Source organism: Phaeodactylum tricornutum, chromosome 6 (assembly GCF_000150955.2).
Source record: "Phaeodactylum tricornutum CCAP 1055/1 chromosome 6, whole genome shotgun sequence".
NCBI lineage: Eukaryota > Bacillariophyta > Bacillariophyceae > Surirellales > Neidiaceae > Phaeodactylum > Phaeodactylum tricornutum.
The window spans coordinates 705,480-733,471 of record NC_011674.1 but is presented as its reverse complement, the minus strand read 5'-3'; the positions used below and the strand labels follow the sequence as shown (position 1 = coordinate 733,471).

At 47.4% G+C, this 27,992-nt stretch overlaps 3 protein-coding genes across 3 annotated transcripts; 1 reads left to right on the top strand and 2 right to left on the bottom strand.

Moving 5' to 3' along the window:
- Positions 1-5,240: 5,240 nt before the first annotated feature.
- On the top strand, positions 5,241-8,646 carry PHATRDRAFT_34944 (predicted protein; the record flags this gene model as incomplete). The annotated part of the gene is made up of 3 exons (XM_002179455.1): positions 5,241-6,022; positions 6,079-8,562; positions 8,628-8,646. 3 exons carry the CDS (start codon positions 5,241-5,243, stop codon positions 8,644-8,646), a joined length of 3,285 nt encoding a protein of 1,094 aa, XP_002179491.1.
- Positions 8,647-11,344: 2,698 nt separating this feature from the next.
- On the bottom strand, positions 11,345-14,965 carry PHATRDRAFT_34943 (predicted protein; the record flags this gene model as incomplete). Its single annotated transcript, XM_002179241.1, has 6 exons — positions 11,345-11,371; positions 11,478-12,441; positions 12,554-13,438; positions 13,480-13,630; positions 13,785-14,636; positions 14,827-14,965. 6 exons carry the CDS (start codon positions 14,963-14,965, stop codon positions 11,345-11,347), a joined length of 3,018 nt encoding a protein of 1,005 aa, XP_002179277.1.
- Positions 14,966-16,728: 1,763 nt separating this feature from the next.
- PHATRDRAFT_45283 (predicted protein) lies at positions 16,729-18,690 on the bottom strand. Its single transcript, XM_002179240.1, has one exon. It carries the CDS (start codon positions 18,588-18,590, stop codon positions 16,854-16,856), a length of 1,737 nt encoding a protein of 578 aa, XP_002179276.1. The 5' UTR covers positions 18,591-18,690; the 3' UTR covers positions 16,729-16,853.
- Positions 18,691-27,992: the final 9,302 nt, after the last annotated feature.

Genomic DNA, 27,992 nt, shown 5'->3' with positions numbered 1-27,992 from the left:
TCCTGTTTGTTACTCATGTTACACTCCTAATTACCATAGGATATCAATATTGCCGCTTGTTAGCGGTAACTTTATAACTGTAAATACCATTTCTATATATATTGGTAGAGGAGTGTTCTGTTCCCCCCCCCCCCCCCCCTAGCTAGTCGATACGTAGGTCCAAATTTATCGTACACTCCATACAGGACGCGATGATACGTAAAACACGATTAAATTATAGGTGCTATGATATACTACTTATGTCACATCACCAGATCCACTAATACCACTGGATTTGTTCAGTCCCCTCACATTATAATTTGTAGCTCAGAATGAAAAGGTGACCAAACAATCCGTCCAGCATCTGGGATCACGACCAAATCCATGATCCACGAACAAATCGACAACCGTCTTAAACAAATATAAAAATGTTGTAACAACGCTCACAGAAACCCACTCTTGACATGCAATCCCGCACGGTGGGAGGTACAATGCTTCATCCAAAGCAAGGGACCCAAACAAAGTCAATACAAGATCCTTGAAACTAGTTCTTGAATCCGATGACCATCCAAGTTCTTTGTTCGCAAATCTGCTAAGTTTGTCTTGATACTCTCCTGAGCAATCCGAATGATCAGCCACACATGCTTCTCTCACACAATGATCACAAATGCTAACATGTTTCTTTTTCAAAACCAACTCTAATTGCTATGCATAACTACCAATTGATTGTCCCCAAAAACGTTTGCCGGTCCATCCAGAGGCAAACCCATCATTCGAAGTTTGTACCGTAAACCAATCAATAGCTCTGTTGCAATCTTGTCACAATATCCACCAAGGCGACATGTCTCTGGGACAAAAGACGCCTAACACTGTCTATGAAAGTGTGAGTCAAGGTGGGAATCGTGTTGAGATTGTTTCCTTTATGTTGGCCTTATTGTACAACCCGATGTATACACGGTATGATCAGGGTCGTCCCGTATCGGAAGCCACGGGAGTTGAACTCAAGGATGGAGAATAGGACACAGTCCCACAAACTACAAGGAGAGTGACAAGCAGGATTGGTTACTCACCAAGTGGTTCTGTGTGGGATTTATACCTAGGAGAGATATTGTTACGGAGTACTACCAAAGCACAACCGAGGACGGATCGCTGTTATGACAGTGTGTGGTAAACAAAGGTGGGCGTTATGACGAACAACCTGCAATACACCTAAGCAAGCTTAGGGACTGTAAAACTCACTCGCTGACGACGCTCCCCACGGGTTAGACAGCGGATGCGAGGACCTATGCTATAATGCAATATTTGGATCAAAGAATTTCTAAAACAATGAGTGGAAGATTACATCCTACAAACAAGTCAATCTGTTGTTCAGTCCAGTGAACAATCCCACAAAGTGCCAGCTCATCATTGATCTTCCACAACTTCCATAATCTCAATAGACAACCTTTCTTTCACATGTATATATACCTTTGGAACTATAAGTCCCATGCATGATACCTATGGTGAGTAGAGGATCTTGTTCAATCCCACCATGTGTCTTGTGATAGCCCCTTATGTTGTCTCAGTCGTATCTCCTTAGTATCCACTTGTATCCCAACTCATCTTGGTCTTGTAAACTGACAAGTAGAGACTAAACACATGCGCCTCCAGAAACATAGCAATTGTACAAACCCTTCGATTATTGCGAGTCCACGTGGTCACGGAACAAGGCTTTGGTATCACTTCTGTGCGTGCCTCCTTAACTCCATGTGCATAGTTTTGATTCACACTTGCGACATCCGTGTTTAGTGAATAATTTCCACAAGACATGTCGCAAGGAGGTAAACCACAACAGGGTAACTCAAATACTATTGAAGAACACAAAACGACGATGGAGATCACAGTTGAGGAAAACGATGAACTACGAAGATTATGAGTCTATATTGTACTCTTGGATATTCGTAGGGACTGTGGGGCTGTGATTCGTTGTGTGTGGGACGGAAGCGACTTGTCTTTTAGCAGTAGGCGATTGAACTTCTGGTGAGACGTTGTCCTTACCAGGAGTTTGATCAACACACCCTCGCTGCAAATGAGAAGTTGCTATGTCATTGGTTGATGACTGTTCGAAAAGGTAGTGCAAGCGCATTTTGCGATGATGTGCGGGAGAATGATGCTTGGAGAAATAGTCGGCCAAATTCGTGAGGCCGGGTCGCCAGTAAATAATAAACTGTTTTTGCTCGACGCGGTCTTTAACCCAGTAGAAACGCATGTCAATGGCTTTAGAACGTCGTTGCTTGATGGTTTCGTTGGCAATGCCGGAGGCACAAGCGTTATCGGTCTGAATAGGGGTAGGTGGCTGAATGTGACCAAGTTCGTCGAGAGTGACCCGGAAAGCGGTGGCGTCCTTGGCGTTGTAAAAGAGGGCACCGAGTTCTGCTTCGGTGGCCGACGAAAGAACAACGGACATGATGGAGCTATGCGTGTGAATGGCGCCATTATTGGGAGGGTCCGGATCAGTCGGAGCGGGAGCAGCATTGGGATCGTTGGGTCGACTGCTGAGGAAAAAATGACCTGCAGCACGAGAACGGGCTTTCGACTCGGAAAGGTATGACGCGTCACTATGAATGTGTAAACACATGTCGCTAGCCCGAAACCGTACCGTAGCGTGTGGGTGAGTGGCACAGTAGTCAAGTAAATGTTTGGCATCGTGAAGGGTCGCTTGGGTTGCAGTTGACTGTGCCGAGGCCAGAGTGCCGAGAGCCACGAGAATGGTCGAGTCAACAGCCCTAGCGTAATAAAGTAGGGTTCCGATGATTTCTTGCAGGTGGGTCTTGTCGGATGCATTGAGAGGCTCAGTGGTATCAGGGACTGGTGTGAGTTGAGTTGCAACGCCATAAGTTGGCGGGGTCCAAGGGTGAGGCGCATGTTGAGGCGTAAGAGGGGCCGATCGTTGAAAGCGGGTTAGGGCTTGGTCGATGTAGTCAGGCATGGACATGTCGAGGGTTCGCCGCTCATAATCCCAAGTAAGTGTAAGTCCGAGATAACGAGTGCCATCCCAGTCAATGGTGATGGTGTAAAGCGCTTGGAGAGTGTCGATAAGGTGTTGAGCGTGTTCGGTGCCAGTGTATTTTACTCCAAAGTCGTCCACAACTAGGGTAAACTGAATAGGGCGCGTGACGTGTCGAAATAGGCCAGCGGTATGCTTCGTCTTAACGTAGCCGTGCGCAGCAAGGTGTTCAACAAGACGATCGTGGGCGAGAATACCGGCTTGGGGAAGGCCGTACATACCTTTGCGAATTTCGACGGTAACAGAGTTGTTGTGAATGAGTGGAGCTAACCGGTAATGAGCCATGATGGTTGGAGGGATATCGGGAACTGGGATGCGCATGTATTCGTACCGAGCCATGGGGGTGCCAAGATAGAAATCCTTGATGTCAATGCACATAAACTTGGCGGCGGGCGTGGAGAGGACGCTATTGAAGAGGATCTTGGCGGTGGTGATGTCAGCAGTTGGGGTGCTAACCTTGCCGGGGTACTGAACTAAGTTGCCACCAACGGTGAACCGGATGCGCTTGGGTTCGGCCTTTTGGGGGCGAATGTTGGCGAAAATGCGCAAGTAGGTTGCCTTGCGACCGGGAGGAATGGCATTATGCGCGATGAAGAGCATAGTTTGGCTGCCGGTGGTACTGTGGGGCGGGTTACCGTGAGTGAGCCGTCCAATTTCGTTGGCGGCGGCGCGAATCCAATCGGGAGCGTCGGGGCCGGAGCGCAGGTGGCGATATTCCAATGAGGCGCCGGTTGCGGGGTCAACAACGGCGTTGGCGGAAGCCGGGACAAGAAAGGGGCGGGTGCGGGTGTTGTGGGGATGTTACGGTATGCCTCCTTGCGACATGTCTCATGGACATGATTCGCATAACATGGATGTCGCAAGTGTGAATCAAAACTATGCACATGGAGTTAAGGAGGCGCGCACAGAAATATTGTCAGCCTTATTTTGTGGCCACGTGGACTCACAATAAAGGGTGCATTTGTACGATTGCTATGTTTCCGGAGGCGCATGTGTTTACAGGTTAGTCCTTACTTGTCAGTTTACAAGACCAAGGGTACAGTGAAATACGATCGAAACATAGGAGATACGATTGCGGGGACAAAAGAGGTACCACGAACCACATGGTGGGATTGAACAAGATCCTATACTCACCATAGGTATCGTGCAAGGAACTTATAGTTCCGAAAGTATATATACATGTGAAAGAAAGGTTGCCTGTTGAGATTATGGCAGCTGTGGAAGATCAAAGATTCGATGGCATTTTGTGGGATTGTTCACTGGACTGAACAACAGATTGACTAGTTTGTAGAAGGTAATCACCCACTCATTGTTTTATAAGTTCATTGATCCAAATTGCATTCTACGCATAGGTCCTCGTATCCGCTGTCTAACCCGTGGGGAGTGTCGTCAACGAGTTGAGTTTTACAGTCCCTAAGTCTCTTAGGTGTATTGCAGGTCGTTCGTCTCAACGCCCACCTTCGTTTACCACTCACTGTCCTAACAGCGATCTGTCCTACGCTTGTGCTTTGGTAGTACTCGGTAACAGATTAACAGTCTTGACAGCACGTCAAACCACTGCTGCCCATTGCACAGTTGTTTGTGGTAAACACATCTTGAGGTCTTCGCTCAAGACGGTTTCCGAACTTCGTACTTGGCGTACATTGTTTGGTCACTAACTGCTGACATCTTTTGTTTGTTACATCAAGTATCAGAGGTGCCACCTTAAGTGGGGTATTTATCGGCTTGTGTAACGCATTGGTTGGAAGCTGCTACCCTACTTCCTCACGGTAACTGGTATTGAGAACCCACTAGTACTGCTTCAGGGTTTGTCAATAAGTTTTCGTGGCCTCCCTACTTCCTCGGAATCACTGGTGTCGAGAACCCCTTGGAGTCTTCAGGGTTCGTCGACAAGTTGTTTCGTGACTACGGGTTACTCTGGTTGAGTGAGGTAGAAATACCAATAGGCTCAAGGACTTGAACCCTGATTCCGGTTGGGACGGACTTACTACCCGGCGTAAAGTAGTACGGGGGGGCTAATCAAACCCTCGTCAGTCCCCGAGGACACTGCCTACGGAGGTAGAAGTGAGTGTACCAGTGCTAGCTTCGTTCACTGGTGTAGGGTCATTTAACGAAGTCCGCTATAACAAAACAGCGAAGGACCCGAACCCATAATTAGATATTTTCTTTTGAGAACCCCAAGAAACCTTTTATTGATTCGGCTATCCAGCCCACCATGGTACCGGCCACCAGGCAAATGACTAGCGGAGCTGCTTACTCGCATTTTTTGGATAATGTATTTTCACTTCCTCAAGGGCACCCAATCCGACTTAGTTTCGAACAACAAGGGTATAATTCTGTTGATGATCTCCTCAGTATTTTTGAGAACGAACTAGATGCCCTTGGATATGTGCCTCCAGCGAGTCCTGACACCCATGAAGACCCTCAGTGGACCCCATTGCTCATGGCGCACCGACAGATCCTTCGTCATTTCCTGCGTTGGCAGGCATCACTTGAACGGCAAAAGGGAAGTCCTTTGGAAAATTCGGAGCTTGTTGCATTGACTAGTGGAGATTTCATTTTATATCGACGCTCAGCACTCGGACAAGTCTCTAATGTTCCGGCCACCATCAGTCCTTCTCTGAACAACCAGTTAAGTACGTCCACGAAAGCTCGATCGGCAGTCGACGAATTTAAGCGAGGAGTCAAGCGTGACAAGACCCACTATCCTATCCTTAAGGATGACCGATACTGGGACAATTTCTACCGGTCTTTCGTGGTCACCGCGGTATCCCATAACGTCGAAAAGGTACTTGACCCATCCTATGCACCGACGGACCCCTCAGAGAAGTCTCTCTTTGAGGAACAGAAGAAATTTGTGTACTCTGCTTTGGAACATACACTTCAGACAGATATGGGGAAAAACCTTGTTCGCGAACATAGTTTTGACTTCAATGCCCAAGAAGTTTTCCGTAAGGTTGTCAAGCACTACACAGAGTCTGCCAGTGCCAAGATTGGGTCCTCCAACACTTTGGCCTACCTCACTACGGCAAAATATGGCACATCCTGGACAGGAACGGCGGGGAAGGGTTCATCCTTCACTGGAAGAACCATCTTCGTATCTACAATGATATGGTCCCTATGGCAGAGCAGTTGCCTAAACAGCTTTGCCTCAGTTTGCTTGAAAACGCTGTACACGACATCCCTGAACTCCGCCAGGTCAAGATCACCGCTACTTTAGACTTAGCTAAAGGAGGCACTCCCCTCAACTACGAAGGCTACCTGAGTCTATTGCTTGCATCTGCTTCTCTATACGATAAAGGGAACAACCTTTCCAATTCTCGTAGTGTCAAGAGCAAGCGTAGCGCCTTTCTGACCGACCTCTCGTATGATCAACCGGACTTCACCGAAGACAATGGAATTGACTATGATATTGATCTCTCTCCTGCAGTGATCTATGAGGCCAATGCTCACAACCGCAAAGTCAGTCCATCTGGCCACCGTAATCGCGATCCGGCAACCAATCGAGAGCGTCCGTATATCCCTCGCGAGATGTGGAATCAGCTTTCAGATGATGCCAAAGCCATTCTCCAAGGCCTGTCCGCACCCGACAAAGGCCCTACTCGATCCGGTGATGTCTCGCAACGTGCGTTGGAAGCGAATACCCACGCCAAGATATCGAACGGAAATGGCGAGTTCAACCGTAGCGAACCAGACAACCAGCAAGCTGAAGCATTCCATGACTGTGATCAAACGACGGAGCTCCTTGCACACTTGACTGACCGTGTGAGTCACATGGGAGACGGCGATATCCGAAAAGTCCTTGCTACATCCCGCCGTACACCAATCAATTGTACCCAGTCATCGGACAATCGACAACAGTCTGTTCAACTCAACGTTCTGGAATATCAAGTCTCTCGTCATTCCGTTGAGAACAAAACTGCTGCTCTAGTCGATCGAGGTGCCAACGGTGGACTTGCTGGCTGTGATGTCAAAGTTGTGAACAAGACAGGACGGTCTGCTAGTATAACGGGTATCAACGAGCATACCCTGTCAGATTTGGATATTGTCACTGCCGCTGGGTTTGTTGAGTCTCACAAAGGCCCTATCATTGTGATTATGCACCAATACGCCTATCTTGGCAAGGGAAAGACCATCCACTCCAGTGCCCAACTTGAGCATTACCGAAACACAGTCGAAGACCGGTCTCGCAATGTTGGAGGACAACAGCGGATTGTTACCTTGGATGATTATATCATTCCTCTTCATGTTCGACAAGGCCTCCCGTATATGGATATGCGACAGCCTACCGATAGCGAGTTCGAATCTCTTCCGCATGTTGTGTTGACTTCCGATATTGACTGGGACCCTTCTATTCTAGACAATGAAGTTGACATGGTGAACAACTGGTACAATGCAATGCAAGATCTTCCGGGCAATGCCTATGTTGAACCACGATTTGACAACACAGGCCAATACCTCCACCGCCATATAGCGTACTACAATCTCGATCGCGAGGACGCTATTGATTGCATTATCCAGTGTCGTAAGCACAATGTCAAACGCAATGAACGGGATTATGAAGCATTACGTCCCTGCTTGGGATGGGTATCCGGTGACACTGTCCGAAAAACCATCATGGCTACGACACAGTACGCTCGCGAAGTCTACAATGCACCGCTACGAAAGCACTTCAAATCGCGATTCCCGGCTCTAAATGTGCATCGGCGCAACGAGGCTGTTGCAACGGATACTATCTGGTCAGACACACCTGCTGTTGACAACGGAGCCAAGTTTGCACAACTGTTTGTGGGGAGACGTTCCTTAGTCACCGATATTTATCCCATGAAAACAGACAAGGAGTTCGTCAATGCCCTTGAAGACAATATTCGCCATCGTGGAGCTATGGATAAACTTCTGAGTGATCGAGCCCAAGTTGAAATCAGTAAGAAGGTTGCTGATATTACACGAGCCTACAACATTGACCAATGGCAAAGTGAACCTCATCATCAACATCAAAATTTTGCCGAACGCCGTATTGCTACTATTGAAGCTAATACCAATAATGTTCTTAACAAAACCGGTGCTCCTGATTCAACTTGGCTCTTGTGCATTGCCTACATCTGCTATGTCTTCAACCATTTGTCCCATGAATCTTTGCACGATCGTACACCACTCGAAATTCTTCTTGGTAGCACCCCTGATATCAGCGTACTTCTCCAGTTTCATTTTTGGGAACCGGTGTACTACCGTCTCGAAGATCCATCTTTCCCTTCCGATGGTACCGAAAAGAGCGGTCGCTTTGTTGGCATTGCTGAATCTGTTGGGGATGCTCTCACTTACAAAATCCTCACGGACGACACCAACAAGATCTTATACCGCTCCAGTGTGCGTTCCGCATTGAAATCCGGAGAAATCAACCTACGCCTTACGCCACAGGAAGGGGAGAGTAATTCTAAGCCTATCAACTTTGTCAAGTCGCGTAGAACTGAAAACAAAAATTCCTATGCCTTAAAGGATCTACCCGGTTTCACCCCTGAGGACCTTATTGGACGCACGTTCCCAACCGATACTCAGGATGATGGGGAGCGTTTTCGTGCACGTATCACAAGGAAAATCTTAGATCCCGACAAGCCCTCTGATGTGCGTTTTTTAGTCGAAATCAATGATGGCGAGTATGATGAAATTCTTGCCTACAACGAAATTCTAGATAAACTTGAAACTGATCTAGACAAAGAATTGCATGATACTGATCGACAATGGCGTTTTAAGGACATCGTCGCGCACCAAGGCCCCCTATCTACAAACGATGAGAATTACAAAGGCTCTAAATACAACGTTCTTGTTAACTGGGAAACTGGGGAGTCTACCTATGAACCCCTTGATGTCATACGGGCCGACGATCCTGTTACTTGTGCTGCCTATGCTAAACGCCAAGGTCTACTAGATACTCCAGGATGGAAACAGTTTAAACGGCTCGCAACTAGAGAAAAGAAGTTTCAACGGCTAGTTAACCAAGCTCGACTCCATTCTACTAGGCATTCACCTGTCTTCAAGTTTGGGTACCAGATCCCTCGTGACCACAAGGAGGCGGTAGCTATTGATAAGTTGAATAGAAATAGCAAATGGCAGGAGGCTGAAAACATTGAAAGGACTCAGCTCCATGAGTATAACACCTTCATTGACAGAGGTAAAGCTGTTATACACGGTAAACATGTGTCGAATGCACCAGAAGGGTTCAAGAAGATCCGAATCCATACAGTATATGATGTCAAGCACGATGGAAGGCACAAGGCCAGGATGGTAGCTGGCGGACATCTTACTCCTGTACCTCTTGAAAGTGTGTATTCTGGAGTTGTCTCGCTACGAAGCTTGCGTATTGTTGTATTCCTAGCTGAACTCAACAGTCTAAAGCTATGGGGAGCAGACATAGGGAATGCATACCTGGAAGCCAAGACCAAAGAAAAGGTCTTTGTTGTAGCTGGTCCGGAATTTGCTGAGCTAGAAGGACACATTCTTGTTATCAACAAGGCACTGTATGGTCTCAGGAGCAGTGGACTCCGATGGCATGAGAGATTTGCGGACACCCTTCGGGACCTTGGGTTCACAGCAAGTAAGGCCGACTCGGATGTCTGGATACGAGCCAATGGTAGAGTATACAAGTACATTGCGGTCTGGGTTGACGACATTGCCGTTGCAGCTCACAGTCCTGGAGATATCATTGATCAACTCAAGGAGCGACACAAGTACAAGCTCAAAGGTGTTGGTCCTCTTGAATACCACTTGGGATGTACTTTTGAGCGTGACAAGGACGGCACTCTTTCATACCACCCAAAGAAATATATTGCACCTATGATGGAGCAGTATGAGAGGATGTATGGTGAACAGCCCAAGATGTATGTGTCCCCACTAGAGAAAGGAGACCATCCGGAACTAGATGCTACATCGGAACTCAGTGAAGACGGGATAAAGCAGTACCAGTCACTCATTGGGAGCTTGCAATGGCTCATCACACTAGGTCGATTTGATATAGCCACTGCTGTTATGAGTATGTCAAGATTTCGAGTGGCACCCCGTGAAGGACATCTTGATCGACTCAAGCGGATGTACGGTTACGTCAAGAAGATGAAGAATGGTGCTATTCGGGTTCGTACTGATGAGCCCGACTACTCAGAACTACCGGACAAGCGTCATAGCTGGGCAACTTCTGTATACGGGGATGTCAAAGAACTTCTTCCTCATGATGCACCAACGGCACTTGGAAAGCATGTCACTCTAACAAGCTACGTTGATGCAAACCTATACCACGACATGGTAACAGGTCGTTCTGTGACAGGAGTCCTCCATCTTATCAACAAGACTCCCTTTGAATGGTTCTCAAAGCGTCAGGCTACTGTTGAGACTGCCACCTATGGGTCTGAGTTTGTTGCAGCTCGGATTGCAGTTGAGCAAATCATGGACATCCGTACCACCCTCCATTACCTTGGAGTACCAGTGACAGGAAAGACAATCTTGTTTGGTGACAACCAGTCAGTGATTACTAGCTCAACAGAACCTCAGTCGCCCATAAACAAGCGTCATAATGCATTGTCTTATCATCGCGTTCGTGAGGCAATTGCAGCAGGAGTTGTTGATTTCCAGAAAATCTTGGGAGCCGAAAACGTGGCAGATGTGCTCAGTAAGCACTGGGGTTTTCAACAGGCATGGCCAGTCCTTAAGCCACTCTTGTTCTGGCAAGGTGATACATCAAATTGTGAGGTGAAGACTTTCAAGACCACCAAGCAGGCTGATGGGGAGTGTTACGGTATGCCTCCTTGCGACATGTCTCATGGACATGATTCGCATAACATGGATGTCGCAAGTGTGAATCAAAACTATGCACATGGAGTTAAGGAGGCGCGCACAGAAATATTGTCAGCCTTATTTCGTGGCCACGTGGACTCACAATAAAGGGTGCATTTGTACGATTGCTATGTTTCCGGAGGCGCATGTGTTTACAGGTTAGTCCTTACTTGTCAGTTTACAAGACCAAGGGTACAGTGAAATATGATCGAAACATAGGAGATACGATTGCGGGGACAAAAGAGGTACCACAAACCACATGGTGGGATTGAACAAGATCCTATACTCACCATAGGTATCGTGCAAGGAACTTATAGTTCCGAAAGTATATATACATGTGAAAGAAAGGTTGCCTGTTGAGATTATGGCAGCTGTGGAAGATCAAAGATTCGATGGCATTTTGTGGGATTGTTCACTGGACTGAACAACAGATTGACTAGTTTGTAGAAGGTAATCACCCACTCATTGTTTTATAAGTTCATTGATCCAAATTGCATTCTACGCATAGGTCCTCGTATCCGCTGTCTAACCCGTGGGGAGCGTCGTCAACGAGTTGAGTTTTACAGTCCCTAAGTCTCTTAGGTGTATTGCAGGTCGTTCGTCTCAACGCCCACCTTCGTTTACCACTCACTGTCCTAACAGCGATCTGTCCTACGCTTGTGCTTTGGTAGTACTCGGTAACAGGGGATGCGCCGGGACTAGGGTTGGGGTTGCCGGTTGTTTGCGTGCGGTGCGGCGGCGACGGCCGGGGTTGCCGGTGCGAGAGTGATAGGTGGCCAGGGTGGGCACCCTCGGAAGTGCTGGGGCAGGAATGGGCACCCTCGGAAGTGCCGGGGCATGTTCGGCCGTGACAAGAGGAACGGCAAAACGGACCTGCGCAAGGGGAGTTGCTGGGGCAGGGGGACGGACCGGGAGTTGCTGGGGCAGGGGGACGGACCGGAGGCACCGGAGCGGGTGCAGGGACGTCGTCGGCTGGGGCGGCCACAGTGGCAAAGAGATTGGCGAGGTCGGTAAGGGCCTGGTGCTGGGTGGCATCAAGGGGGGCGAACGGAGATGCAGGGGAAGGATTCTGGAGGGCATGGACTAGGTCACGGGCGGCGGCCAGGGCGCGGTCGGTGGACGAAGCGGCGGGCATGGGAATGCGGGTCGGGAACCAGGAAAGGGTGTCAGCAACACGTTCGGCACGTGTTTCCGTGATCCAGACGCGATGGCAGCAATAATGGTTGAGAGCGGGGCCGAGATACCAACCTTCAACAGCATGGGGGGCCCAGGTTTCGCGAACAGCGGGCTTGACATGAACTAAGACGCGAGTGCCAGGAGGAGCGAGCGGGGTGCGGTTGTAGTCAAAGGCACCGTGAAGTTGTGCGTGGGCGGACAACTTGGGATTGATGCGGGAGCGACGAAGAAGATTGAGGGTAATGAGGGCCTGTGGGAGGAGGCGGTCCCAAAGATGCAAGGGAAAATCCGGGTTAGTGGTGCAGAGACCAGCAATAAAGTGGTTCTTGAAGGTGCGGATGGCCCGTTCGGCTGCATTACGGCGGTGTAGATGGGGGGGGTGCCAGCTGAAAGTCCACGTGCTCGGAGGACATGAAGGACTGGAGGGCTGCAGAGGCTTCGTTGTCAAGACGCTGGAGTTGGGGATGAAGGCCTCGCTGGGTGAAAAGAGCATGAGCGCGCTTATAGACGGCTAGAATCTCGGGGCCGGACTTGTTCTTCATGAGTTCGACGTGGATAGCATTGCTGTCATAATCATAAAGAACAAGCATATCGTTGTGGCCGGCACTGGAGGGAGTGAGGAAGCGGCCCGGTTGGTCCGTGTAGATCTGACCGGTAACCCATTGGTGGGCAACAAAGACATGGTGTGTGCATGTGACGTCGTGGGCGTCGGGAGGGTCAAGGTCGGGCACAGCGGCGGCAAGGGGTTCCGTCGTGATGGGGGAACCTACAGGGGGAAGCTTGGTGGAGCGAAGGTTTGCGCATTGTTGGTCGAGGTGGCCCTTGACCATGGCGGGGGAATGAGGTGGATGCTTGCGGACCTGGCGGGAGGAAAGTTCGGGAAAGGTTGCAAGATGGCCGGAGTCGAGGGTCTGGCACCATGTGGAGATAGCCGGGGAGAAGAGCGAGGCATGAACAAAAGCGATGCGGTCAGCAAGGGGAGTGTTGGGAACAAGAGCGTGGGCTGTGGCAGGAGGCTTGGCAGGGGTAAGGTCAAGGTGCCAGAGGCCGGTGGTGGGTGCACGAGTGCCGGAGAGGAGTAGTGTAGTGTCGCGGTGGATCTCGAGGCGTGTGGCTGAGAAAGTGGCGGTGCAGCCGTCGTCACAAAGTTGTCCAATCAAAATGAGTGGGTGTGAGGTGAGCCCGGGGAAGATGTGGGCCTGGCAAGCAGAAGGGGAGAAGCCAGGGAGGGCCAGGGTGGCAATGTGGCTTGAGCGGAGGACGGCGCCGTTAGGGACACGTACGGCAAGGCTGGGGCTTGCCGGACGTTTGTGGGTGTGGGGGCAGTTGACGGTGATGTAATGGCCGGTGCAACCGGTGTCGGCAATGGCCGAGGTATGGGGACTAGGCGGGGAGGGGACTACAGATGAATTAAGACTAGTAATATGATTTAAATAATCGGTATTACTAGAGTTAACCATTGGCGTAGCCGTCCCTCTTTCCTATTCAGGGGGCTTGGGAGCGGTCCAAACCTTGGTGGAGCCGCCGAGAGTGTTGGTGGCGGTCGCGTCGTCGCGATGGCCAGGGGCCTTGTTCTTGCACGTGGCGCTTGTATGGCACCGGTTTTTGCTGGTACCGTGGGTCCAGCAATAGGTCATGTCCGGCGAAGAGACAGAAGTCTGGGACACAGAGAGCGCGGAGAAAGGAAGGCTGAGAGTGTCGGAGGTCGTGGCAGGAGCGAGAGAGGGGGCAGCAGCAAGCACGTTGGCATAGCCGAGGGAACCGGTGGTGGCCGTGAGGCGCCGGTCTTCGTCGGCAAGGGAAAAGTGCTGCTGGAAATGGGCAAGGGTGTGAGCAGCAGTAGGCAATTTGCGCCATTCTTTGCAGTCCAGGGGGAGCAGGCCCGAGTGCGCAATGACTTCGTAGCCGGCGCGAACAGCAGCAGCTTCCGAGATGGGGTTGTTACCATCAACAGAGAAAGCGATGGCCTCGTCGAGCTGAAGAAAAACTGATTCAATCGGCTCGGTTGTGTTCCAAGGGGTGTACATGGACTGGAAATTTTTCTGGAGCTCGGCGGGCTTGATGGTACCGTATTTGGTCCAGAGGGGCGAGAGCAAGTCAAGGCAAGTGACGTTGCTAAACTCGAACATGGGATGGGCGAGGGCGCGGACATAAATGCGGGGGACTGCGTCGAGAAGTTGCTGGCGAAGCGCGTTGTTGACGGCAACATAAAGGTTGTAGATGTCAGCGTCGTGTTGATGAATGCGGTTGTTTTCGGTGATTTGCGGTTGCGTGGCGCCGGGAGGCGGATTGGCCGGAGGGGCGACGGGAATGACAAACGGGACGTCGCTGATGTCGGCGTAGGCAAGGGCGGTCAGGGTCAAGGCCATATGGCCGTGGGCGCCACCTCCGTTGAGTGTGGGAATGGCGGCGGCGTTAGTCATGAGCTGGCGTTGGGCACGCTTAATGGTTGCGTAGGTCGGTGGGACGGTGAGGGTGGCGATCGGGTCGAGGACTTTGTGAGGAAAGTCGCTCAGTTTGAAATGAGCCGAGGTCGACATCGGGACCGAAGAGGTTGCGGATGGGTGGGAGGGCAGGGTTAGGGGCGTAAAGACGGTGGGGTTGCTTCGTAGTTCTATTGAAGAACACAAAACGACGATGGAGATCACAGTTGAGGAAAACGATGAACTACGAAGATTATGAGTCTATATTGTACTCTTGGATATTCGTAGGGACTGTGGGGCTGTGATTCGTTGTGTGTGGGACGGAAGCGACTTGTCTTTTAGCAGTAGGCGATTGAACTTCTGGTGAGACGTTGTCCTTACCAGGAGTTTGATCAACAAATACGGTAGATTTGCGCAATAAGGCCGACACAAACTCCATATGGGACATGTAACCGCTGCGTCCATCGGATTGGCTCACACTTACACTTTCCTTACCAAGTGGGAGCTGTTCAAGGGACATGCCACAAGGTAGTGTACCGTAACAGATATTACTCTATGTGGGAGTAAGATTATCTCGCACACGGTAAGAGGTCTTTCATTTGTATGAACAGACCAATTCTCATGGACTAGTAGTAGAATAATCTTCCTCTCATTGTTTTAGAAATTCATTGATCCTAATATTGCATTAGCATAGGTCCTTGTATCCGCTGTCTAACCCGTGGGGAGCATTGTAAGCAAGCTGAGTTTTACAGTCCTTAAGTCCGCTTAGGTGTATTGCAGGTTGTTTGTAATAATGCCCACTTGCGTTTACCAGGTATTGTTGACATTGCTTTATTCCTGTCTTTTGTACGTACATTGGTTGTACTTTGTAACAAATCTTCATCGCAACAAATTCCAAACCAAACGTAGACGTTTCCACAATGTTCTGTCCTTTCGAAAACCAAATCACCGGTGTCTTATTCACAAATATCTAAACACCCATTCTTGAATGCAGCGTCACCTGATTGCCTGCATAATTGGCATCAACAAAAGCATTGGTTTGGCTAGACAAGGGCTTTGAGTGTTAATTGTTTTGGCTCTATATGAATTGAAGAACTTCTTTACCACAAGGCTCCAGCATATTCCCCAAAATTGGTTCTTTCGCATCAAGATAGAAATAGACACACTGTCTTCAACAAAAGTAAAAATCATGTACATGTTGTCACAATGCTCACAGAAACCCACTGCGGATTGTTGAGAAAGTGTGTACACAAATGCGGGCCCTGAGTTTGGTTTGGCTAGACAAGGGCTTTGAGTGTTAATTGTTTAAGCTCTATATGGATTGAAGAGTTCCGGTGCGACTTGGCATGGCATGCGCACTTACATAAGCGCAAACAATTTCAGATTTGAAGTGTCAATGTGGCTGATCCTGATATTTTGTTGCACCCGGCTGTCAAAGGAAATAAGTACAAGTAATATGAATATTTCCTCATTTATGTTGATGACATTTTGGCAGTTTCAAAGAAGAGAAGCCGCATTGGATCATGGAAACCTTGTTGGGTCTCTATAGGTTTCAAAAAGATCCGAAAACCCGGAAGAAGTATGGTCCTCCTATTCTAGGCGCTAACGTTAGAAAGTATGAGTTGGCAGAAGCTACCAAATTCTGAGATTTGGTGGCCAAGTATGTTCTGGAGATTTTGTCTTAGACCTCACACCCACTGTACAATGTCAAAGGTAGGATGCCCATCAAGCATGTCACTGGGGAGACCCCGGATATCACGGAGTGGCTCAAGTATAGAATGTACCAGCCTGTGTGATATCTGGACCCTGGGGACTTTCCGGAGGAAAATAATTGCTTGGCCAATGCTAGAGTCCTGCTCACCAAGTTGGGCAGGCATTATGTTGCTGGATTGTTCCTAAGGTGGGACAAGTGATTGCTTGGTCAAAGGTGCAGAGGAAGAGCATGGTTTGGACAGTTTCAAGACTAGTTTAAGGGATTTGACAAGTTGGTCCAGGACTTCCTCAACCAGGGCAACACACATGTGCCAAATGATGGAGCTTGAAAGTTGATCGTGTGTATGCTATGATTGAGAAAGAGATGGCTAACATAGTGCAAGCATTAAAATTCTTCAAAGGGGATACGGAAATCTCCCGGTTAGTTGCCAGAAAATGGATTGTCATATTTTTATTTTTGTTATTTTCCCTGTCCAAGAGCTGATGCCATTGTATGACAATTTTGGAATGAAGTTGATGACTACTTTTGTGTGACTTGGGAACAACCACTGCTGACAATACATAATGTTTGGTTCAATAACCCAGAAACTAACTAGAAATTATACAAAGCCTATGTCCTCCTTCTCCAAGACAACTTAGTTGCAAAATTTACATCCTCTAGTTTCTCTTCAATAAAGCTTTGGACTGCAATGTTTTCAGGAAACCCCTTCATCATATCCTGCCTCATAGTCATCATAATCATCTTCTTCCTCATCTTCTAAAGCCTCCTCTGCTAACTCCTCCTCTGGAATGTCATCATAAAATGTTTTTGCAATCCTGACACACTTGTTTATCATACCTTGGATGGCACCATGTCCTGACTCCTCCAACATTTCAAACTCATGTAGCAGTCGTTCATGGACCAGCGCCAGTGTAGTACCAACACTGTGCTGTGTGCCAAATTTACCTCTTATCCAAGCCCATGTCAGCTCAATTGGCTGAAGATCACTATGATATGGTGGTGTAAAAAGGACTTTGTGTCCTTGTTCTTCTGCTAGCCTGACACACTCAAACTTTTCATTTGCAAGAATCCAATCCTTCACCAAAACTTTCAGCACAACAGCGGAATACTCCGACTCCAGCTTGATACCTTTTGAATGGAGAAATTCCATGCACTCTTGCTTCCGCATTGTGCTCCATTTTGGCACATGATCACCATACACTTTGTGATATGCCTCATTATCCATATGGACAAGAGAAGGCTGGTGCAAATTTGGGAGCAGCTGATTTTTCCACCAGGCCACAAAATTTTCCCCATTAAAATCTTTGTGGTAGTCACCTTGGTGACTTTGCTTCTGGTGGGGGCAGAAGGCCCACACTGTTCCTGGAACCAATCCAGCCATTTCTGATACAATACTGGGGTTGTCTACCAATGGATTTGGGCCCTGTATTGCAGCAGCAAAGTGATATTGCCATCCTTTTTGCTTTGGCTTGCCAAATTTAACGTCCAAGTTGTTGCTTGGATCCTTAAGGCTATCATTGCTCCTTTTATAATGCCCATGGATGTAACTCTCACCTACGTAAACATTGCGGAGCCTTTCCTCTTTTGACAATGCTTCATTTTCAAAGAGCCTGTATAGGTATTCGTGGCGTTTTACAATCAATGAAGGATCTGGGGCAATGTTGTTCTGACGACCCCTCCTGTAGCCCTGGCCTTTTAAAAACCGTAACACATTCCGTAAAGCCACCCTGAGTTCGTTTTTCTCGTACAATCCTGTTCTCTGATCAACTGGTATGTGCAGGATATCTTCTCTAGCCAGAAAATCCAAGACCTGCCGAGCAGTCACCCGTTTTCGATTCTTCCGCTCCGTACGAACAAATTCACGGATGGCAATGGTAACATTTTTCGTACGAGGGATTCGAGTCTCTTTTTGGTCCATACATCCTCCCCTCCCGTCCCCTCCTGCACCACTGAAATAAATAGAGCCGTCTTTGAGGAATTGTGATACAATGTCGGTGTAGTTCTCGGGTGAAACGCCAAGCAGATGACACACAGTGTTTTGAACTTCGGGTGGTGGTAGAGTGTGGCCTTTTTTTTTGGATTTTTTGGAAATATAGTCCTCTTGAAGCCTGAGGGCGGCTGTAATAACACGTAACGAAACGTTTTGGTCGTAGTGTGAGCCCCGGAGAAGCGATTCAACTTGTCTTTTCATTGATGTTAGCGCCGCCATGGTTGTTGGCAACCGGGCCTGCTTCCGCTTGGACTCCGTTGGAGACTTCGACCGGGACAATTTTGACGAGGTTTCTGGCCCAGTGTCTTCCATTGTACGTTTTCTTGTGACTCTATCAATTTTATTAGATTCTTCATCCGAAGCAGCTTTAAAATCTTCATTCGACGACGCAATGAAGTCTTCATCCGAAGAAGCGGTGAAATCTTCATCCAAGTCCGCCATGGCAATTTGGCGCAATTGCAATCCCGATTCGGAAAATGGTAGCGGGAATATTCCCGTGTGTTTTGGTTTGCTGGCAATGTAATACCGGGAAATGGAACGGCCTTGACCGAAACAGCCCCTGTTGGATTGGTATAGAACGCGACACAAAGGATTCCTCCGGCACGCCGCTACCGGCACATGCGCATCGCATCGTTCGTTGGGCAAAGCACGGGAACCGAGCAAAGACTTGGGGGTGGTTCCGTGCTACGGATGCGACTCGAGGGTAGAAAACCCCTACGTCAAGCGGTACATGAGGGGTTCATATCCCTAAGTCTATCAGATAAGTCTATAATCTTGTGTTTTTACGCCTTTGGTCATCTACGAAAGTATGCGGGATCCTTTCGGTTCCTTAGACGATTCTAGCCCGTTATCGTTGCAGTTTTCTAGTTTATCAGACCCAGTAGTTCTATGCTGAGGTAACGGGATCAAAGGTAGTGTCTTCGTTGTGTTTTCGAGTGTTTGAAGTGATCGCTGATTCCGATTGTGCCTGGGGAGGTAGGGCAAAATACCTGGCTTTTCATGTCGTTGTTAAGTCGCCGATGCCTGCAGAGGCCTGGAATATACTGCCAGTTTCTCGTAGTGGTCCACGTGATAGACGTGTTGATCGGTTACTGGGTTTCGTATCCGTCTAACGGTCTGAAACGAGGCAAAATCTCCATGGTTGGACGCATCCATGAATCTCTTCATCTATCGAAGAAGGTGCATTGCACAAAATTGTATTGTTTGCTAAATGCTCGGGTTTTGAGCGTCATTCATGTGTGGATGATAAGTAGTATGCTTATACGAAGCAGTTACTTATGCAACAATTATTATCGGAATTATACCGCAAGGTAGTCGCGGATCCTCCACTCTGATAGATATTGGTTAAATATCTCGAACGGATGAGAGCGACAGCTGTTTTGTGTTCGCTAGAGTTCGTTGCGTACTTATTGTATGGTAATGAAACGGTACTCGTTATCGATATCATTTATTCAAGTCTATATGTGAAATTCACATTTGATGACATCAATGATCAATAATTCTCGTGTTCACGTGGCGTGAGAACACTGAATGTTCGAAACCAACTAACAGAATTTTATGAGTTTGTGATACAGGAAGAAAGAAGAAAGTTGACCATGGCAGCCGCTTTAGCTCAAGTTCGAAATGCTTTACAAGCAATTGGTATTGTTGATGTTGAACAGCGTGATGCCATTACTGATTCGATTACGTCTATGGATGTTTTCGAGATTGCGACGGATGATTTTATCAAGGATATGTGTAAGAATATTCGTCGTCCCGGGGGTACACTCCCGAATCCTAACGCGGAAGAACCAGGAGCACCGGCTGTGATTCCTCGCAATGGTGTTGCAATTTCACCCACTGCGGAGGAGCGTCTTGTCTTGTTGGCGTACTATGTTCGTCATTTGAAGCGCACTTCTCGGCCTTATCCAGTTCAGTTTAATCCGGCGCGCATTTACTCGATGATTGAGATTAAGAAGCGTGAAAAGGAAGATAAAGAATTGGCAAAAGACCTCACGGCTCCTACTCAGATTGAAGATTTAAAGAAGATTCGTGATGTGTTCAAGAATATTGCGGAGTACTTGCTGCAAATTCGAGGAACAACAGGAGTCCCACTCGCTTACGTTATTCGTGAAGAGGAAGAAGTTCCAGAGGGTCCAGACAATAATTATCAGGATGTGTTCGAAGAAATGATTGCTCGCAGTCCTCATGATGAAGAGTCTTATGCGGCAGACAATGCTCAGGTGTGGACCATTATTCGTAGTTGTATTCATGGAGGTCCGGCTTGGAGTTGGGTGTCGTCGTATTCGAGAGCTCGAAACGGTCGTGCGGCGTGGTTTGCTTTGCGTTCGCATTATTTGGGACCGACAAATCAGTCGAAGATCATGACACGAGCTGAAGGGGACCTTGAATCAAAGTTTTATAACGGAGAGCGTCGTGGTTTTACGTTTGAGCGTTTTGCAGAGATTCATCAACAAGCGCACACAGATATGGAAGAGTTTGGAGAACCTTTGACGGAGGCAGCCAAAGTTCGAAAGTTTTTGAAATGTATTCAGGCACCGTTTCTAAATTCTGCAGTTGCCACTGTTCATGCTAACCCATCTTTGAAAAATGATTTTGAAGCGACAGTGAATTTTCTGAGTGAATTTATTGAAGAGCAGAATCAGGCTCAGCTTCGAAATATTTCGTCAGGTCGATCTGGTCGTGGTCGAGGGCGAGGTAAAGGGTCAGGACGTGGTAATAAAGGTCGTGGTGGACGTGGTGGAAACAAGGGTGTTTTCGACAAGGGATCTACCAGTGGTATGGTGGATAGATATTATACATTTGATGAATACAAGACCATGAATGCAGAACAAAAGCGTCATTTGCATACGTTACGTGAAGAAGCTGGTGGAAAGCGTCGAAATGCATCTGGTGTTAATTCTAAGGACAATGATGACGAAAAGAAGTCAAAGACCAGTCATGATGATACGAATTCTCTTACATCGAAGTCATCGGCAGGACGAAGCATGTCACAGAGAAATTCTTGACAATTACCGAAAGTGTCGGTTGTGTCTACACGTTCTATTTCTATACAGTCACTTGAGAGTGCATTTATATCACATGCGGAGTTAGATTCTCACGTGGATACATGTTGTGTTGGTCGACACGCTTATATATTCCAAGAAACCTCTCAAACAGTTGATGTTTCTGCATTTTTATCTACATTTGGTCAAGCCCGGTCTGTACCAATTGTCTCTGCTGCACTTGCTTTTGATCATCCTTACACATATGAGACATTTATTTTAGTTATTCATCAGGCTTTACATTTTCCTACAATGGAACATGCTTTGTTAAATCCGAATCAAATTCGATTAAACGATGTCGAAGTGAATGATTGTCCCCGATTTTTGTCGGAAAAGCTTACAGAGTTATCGCATTCGATTTATTTCCCGAAAGACGATGTGAGGTTACCATTATCATTAGATGGAGTCATTTCTTACTTACCAGTCCGCAAGCCGTCTGCGGAGGAGTTTCGAAATTTCCACAAGTTGAACCTTACTTATGAAAGTCCAATTTGGGATCCGTATTTGACAGATTTTTCTCGTCAGGAGGAGAAGTTCACCGATAGTAAGGGTGCGTTGGTAACGAGAAATTCTGCACATGCGAACATTCAAATGGTTACAACAAGAGACAGTACAGTATCAATGGTTTTATCATCTGTTTCGATGTCTTTGGAAGACAAACATTTGATTGATGAACTTGAAAAGACTTGTATTGTTAGTGTTGCACAGTCGTCGAATTACAGGTATAAGGTAACGCCAGAAGAGTTGGCGAAACGATGGAACATTGGTTTATCGACAGCGAAGCGAAAATTACTCGCAACGACTCAGAGAGGGGTCAAAGACATTGCTAGTCGATTGTTAGCAAAGAGAGTGAAACCAGTCACTGCACAGTTGAGATACCGTCACTTGCGCACGAGTTTGTATACGGATACGATGTTTTCGAATGTCGTCTCGTCTCGAGGAAATTCTTGTGCTCAAATTTACGTGAACGATGTTGACTGGACTCGTGCTTACCCAATGAAGTCGAAAGGTCAGGCTCACGATACGTTGGATTTGTTATTTCATCGTGAGGGAGTTCCAGCTGAAATTATTTCAGATGGTGCCAAAGAATTAGTTCAAGGAGAGTTCAGACGAAAGGTTCGTGCTGCAGGAGCTCATGCTAAAGAGATTGAGCCATATTCACCGTGGTTGAATCGAGCAGAAACCGCAATCAAAGCATTGAAGCGTATGACAAATACAGCTATGTCGAAGTCACAGGCATCTGTACGATTGTGGGATATTTGCTTGGAATTGCAATGTTTGATTCGATCGTCAATTGCGCATAATATTTACGCATTGAACGACGACGTCCCAAATACAGCAGTGTCGGGAGATACAACGGATATTAGTCATTTATGCGAGTTTGCATGGTATGATTGGGTATGGTATTTGGATCCAGTTGACTTTCCGGAGGATAAGCGGAAACTTGGTCGCTGGCTCGGACCTGCTCACGATATAGGTGATGCAATGTGTGCTCGTATACTTGCCAGAAATTCGCAAATTATTTCGCGAACTACTTACTCCCCACTTTCGACAAGTGATCTTAATTCTCAACAGGTGAAGTTGCTTCAAGAGAGTTTTGAGAAGAACGTTCGTTTGGTTATGAACGAAGATGATCGTATTAAAAATACTTATGTTTTCGAGGTGGAACCCAGTGAGTTCGAGATGTATTCGGACCATTATACAGGGGACCAGGAAACGATGCCACAAGCAGACGAGTACGATCACGAAGCTTTTAATGAGTATATCAATGCTGAAGTAATGATACCAAGACACAATCATATTGGTGCTGGTCGAATAATTGGACAAAAGAAAGATCGAGATGGTAATCCAATCGGGAGGTCGAATCCTGATCCAGTTTTGGACACTCGCATCTTAGAAGTTCAATTTCCAGATGGTAACGTACAGGAATACGCAGCTAATGTTATTGCTGAGCATCTTTATTCACAGGTTGATGACGAGGGTCGTCGTTATCTTTTAATGGATGAAATTGTTGATCACCGAAAAGACGGGTCGGCGGTTGCTGCTGATGATCTGTATTATACAGACAAACGTGGTGTAAAACAAATGTGTCGAACAACAAAAGGTTGGCAACTTTTACTTCAATGGAAAGACGGATCAAATACATGGATTCCCTTGAAAGACCTGAAAGAATCGAATCCTGTTGACGTCGCCGAATATGTTGTTGCAAACAAGTTAGTCCATGAATCAGCTTTTGCTTGGTGGGTACCGGACGTATTACGGAAACGAGAGCGAATTATTTCAGCGGTAAAGGCCAGATACCTGAAACGGACTCACAAATTCGGTATTCGTATGCCGAAATCAGTAAAGGAAGCTCTTGAGATTGATTGTGATACTAACACTTCTATATGGTTGGATGCAATCAGAAAAGAGATGAAAAATGTTATGCCAGCGTTCAAAGTTCTTGAACCCAATGCGTCGAAACCAGTTGGTTACACTTGGATACCTTGTCATATGATTTTTGATATCAAAATGGACTTCACTCGCAAAGCCAGATTCGTCGCCGGGGGACACGTTACAGATCCGCCGAGTTCGATTACTTATGCTAGTGTTGTTTCCAGGGACAGTGTTTGAATTGCATTACTTATTGCAGCGTTGAATTCGATGCAAATACTTGGTGCTGATGCACAAAATGCATATTTGAATGCCCCAGTACGAGAAAAGGTATATACGACATGTGGTCCAGAATTTGGGAATTCGACGGAAGGTTGTTATGCAATTATCGTTCGAGCGTTGTATGGTTTGAAGTCAAGTGGAGCAGCATGGCGTGCTCACTTAGCTGCAACAATGGAAGAATTAATGTTTACCTCTTGCATTGCAGATCCAGATGTTTGGTTAAGACCATTTCAAAATGAAGGTGGTCTCGAATTTTATGAGTATGTACTTATTTACACGGATGATTTCCTATGTATCAGTCATGATCCGAAGAGTATCTTGGATACTATTGGAAAACATTTCAAACTTAAACCGGAATCCATTAAGACACCGGATACTTATTTGGGAGCGAATCTTGGACACTTTTCACTTCCCGATAAGCCAGACAAGCCGCGATGGTCTATGAGTTCGACAAATTATGTGAAACAAGCTGTCGCGAATGTTGAGAAAGATTTGGACGAAATCAAAAGAGGTTTGCCTAACAAAGTGTCGTCGCCAATGTCGACGAAATATCGACCAGAACTTGATGTTTCTCCTTTGTTGAATCCAGAGCGTGCTAACTATTTTCAGTCTCAGATTGGTGTTTTGAGATGGGCAGTTGAAATTGGTCGAATTGATATTATGTGTGAAGTATCTATGCTCTCATCATTTCTCGCGATGCCACGAGAAGGACACTTGAGTGCTGTTCTTCATATTTTTGCTTATTTGAAATCTCACAACAGGTCACGACTCGTGTTTGATGATTCGTATGCTGATATTGAGAACCATTTTATAGATGGTGCAGATTGGACGGATTTTTATGGTACTGTGGAGATTACTGCTTTTGTTGACGCTGACCATGCTGGAGACAAAGTCACTCGTCGTTCACGAACAGGTGTTTTGATCTATCTTAATCGTGCTCCGATTATGTGGTTTTCGAAGCGTCAGAATTCAGTCGAAACGTCTTCGTTTGGAAGTGAGTTTGTTGCGTTAAAGATTGCTACGGAGATGATACAGGGTTTGAGGTATAAGTTACGGATGATGGGAATTCCGATTGATGGTCCGGCTAGAGTTTTGTGCGACAATATGTCGGTGGTACACAATACTACAGCGCCGGAATCGATGTTGAAGAAGAAGAGTAATGCTATTGCATATCACTTTGTACGAGAGAATGTCGCAATGGGAGTTATCAAGATCGCTTATGAGCCGTCGGAGACAAACTTAGCCGATGCGCTAACAAAGGTTCAGTCAGCCCCAGTACGACAGAATCTTATGCGTCAAGTTTTATATTGAGTCAAATGAAGAAGGGTTTGCCGACTTTCCCGTTTCGATGAAGCCAGTATCGGAACAAATTGCATTTGCAGTACTACATGTCATTGCATGCAGTGTCGAAGTTTTATTTTACAAGTTGTGGATCCCTATTTTTTCCCATAGTGGTTTTGAGGGGACACATCTCTCCATGTTCATGTCTATGTTTATGGTTTCGATGTGTAGGGACTAGAAAACCCCTACGTCAAGCGGTACATGAGGGGTTCATATCCCTAAGTCTATCAGATAAGTCTATAATCTTGTGTTTTTACGCCTTTGGTCATCTACGAAAGTATGCGGGATCCTTTCGGTTCCTTAGACGATTCTAGCCCGTTATCGTTGCAGTTTTCTAAGGGAATAGCAGCACGAGCCTACAACAATTTCCGGGTTGTGTTGACAATGACCTACCGTACGGCTATCCGTTCCCGAGGTGCCTCACAGTCAGCATAACATAGGAGGTGCGTTGATCCCCTTTGGTAAGGTGTAGGGTTCACTTGCGTGTAGGGTGTCGCACGAGCCATTCACGGGCCATGTGTCACTGTCTATGTCAGTCGAGCTCTGGCGGGACACCATTGGCCTTCTCGCGTCCAAGCTTCGCATCCCAGCTCGCATCCAAAGCTTCGACATTCATTCCACTGTTGTCACTTTCCACCAAGGGTGTCTGAATCCAATAGGTAGGTAGTTCCACACACATTGACTACCTAGTTTGTTTCATCAGTGTCTTTAAAGGGACGTTTCATCGACTGTATAATATGGGGGATGATGCCGCGGCGGACGCCGAACGGGAAAAGCGCAAACGAAAACAGTTCAAACGAATGGGCAAGGTCTTGGCACACGCCTGGCAACTGGACGAATCCACCGGCTACTTTCAGGAGGACGCACAGTCGACGACCGACAACGTCTACTGCTTACAAGTTGTGGGACAAAAGCTTGACGAAAAATCCTACCGATTGGGACGCCACGGCTGGGAAGACTTTGCCCGAGATCTGGGCGGAGTATACAATAGGCATATTCAAAGGTAAGGATCGGCCGTCGAAAAAGGAGCGGATTGGCATCCGCACAGGCCCAGACGCCTAAACCATCCCGTGGTCCATTTGCGAAAACTCCTTTCGTTGAAATTTGGTTACCTGACGCTTTCGTTTTCGCTCTTAATGGTTAATAGTAAAACGAAGCAAGCCGAGACCGCCAAGGTGCACTTGGATGCCGTCAAGGAGCTGTTGGGGCAGAAGGACGATTCGCTCGCCAAAATTGCGACCGAGTACGTCCCCGCTGAGATATCGGCGTCGAAAAAGCGAAGATCCAGTACGATAACGGCTCCAGCCTCCACCAATAAAAAGAAAAAGGCGAACAAAAACAGTGAACTGGCACAGCGGGAAGAGCGGGCCATGGAACAACTGGTCACTTTTATAGAAGAACGCGGCGGATCGCGCGACTTGGTGGCCGACTATCAGTCTCGCGTGACAAAAAAGGGTAACGGCAAGTTTGATGTGAATTTTTTCAACCTCGAGGGGCGCCGTTACCGTTCCATGCTTGAAGTGGGGAGGTTCTTCAAATTGGTCGACGACGGTGGACGAGTTGGTAACGGTACGGTTCGGCGAACGGGTTTTACAAAAAAGGTTGGATCCCGACAACAAGAAGCCGAAAGAAAGAAGCTACGCAAAGAGCTTGAGCGGCTGCGCAAAGCTCATCAGCGCGCAACAAAATCTCTGGATGATTTTGCGTCTGAAGCCAAAGAATCACGGTATCCGATTGATGATCGCTTACTTCTAGAAGAAGAGGCCGGGAAGGACCCTCTGAAAAGCTTAGAAATGGTCCGATCGACTTCGGCAGCTGCTCGAGTTTGTGACATCGAAGGATTTCCAGGCATTCCTTCGTATTGCATACCTGATGTCTTGATTTGCTGGGACTTTCTGTGTACTTTTGAACGGGCTCTTGGCTTGGCCCCTATTGGTCTAGACGATTTTGCTGCTGCGCTTTCATACAATCCTCCCGAGGGGCAATTATTTGGCGACGATGTAGTGGCTCCACCTGTCTATATGGCGGAATGCCATCTGGCTCTGTTGAAACTCGTTCTTTCTGATCGTTCAAGTGATGACTGGTGGTGGAGTATTCTCGAGACCGACGAATCTGAACTCCAGCAGCGAGCCAATGAGCTCGAACAAGCCACGGAGAGTGAAATAATTGGGGCCAAGCCAGTTATCAAAGTCGACATGGCTGCTCTTTTAGCTGAGACGGAAGACCCGCTTATCACCACGAGCTGGCTTCGTGCATTGGAAGACCGGGGACAAAATGGTAAAAGCTCGGATGTGCGGGAAGCTATCAGAACCGCTTTGAAAGTTGTGGCGAACAAATGGGTAATAGCATATCTCAGAAAAGCTTTATCCGGCTACAAAAAAACGGGTCCTCGATTTGCAAAATGTGCGATTGTTTGGCTTGTGAATGTGGTACGGCAAGCTCGCCCGGATCTTGTCGATCGAACAGTGACTAAGGAGATAGTTTTCTCTCGACGAGCCAACGTTTTGGAAGAAACTACAAAACAAATGGAATCACTCGGAACGACTGTCCCTACCGTAACGGACGAAGATGCTAGCTCCGACAACGATTATGACGAAGATGAGGACAGCGACGACGATTCCGATGATGATGGAACATTGAACTTTGAAAAGGAAAATGATCGGGATTCTCGTGATGAGGTGGAACGTCCTGCTTCTGCTGTTCCACCGAAACCATTACCTACGTTTACAGATATGCTCTTGCCTCCGGACAAGCCCAACCAGAATGCGGAATATCTTAACTCCTTTACATGGGGGCATCTCGC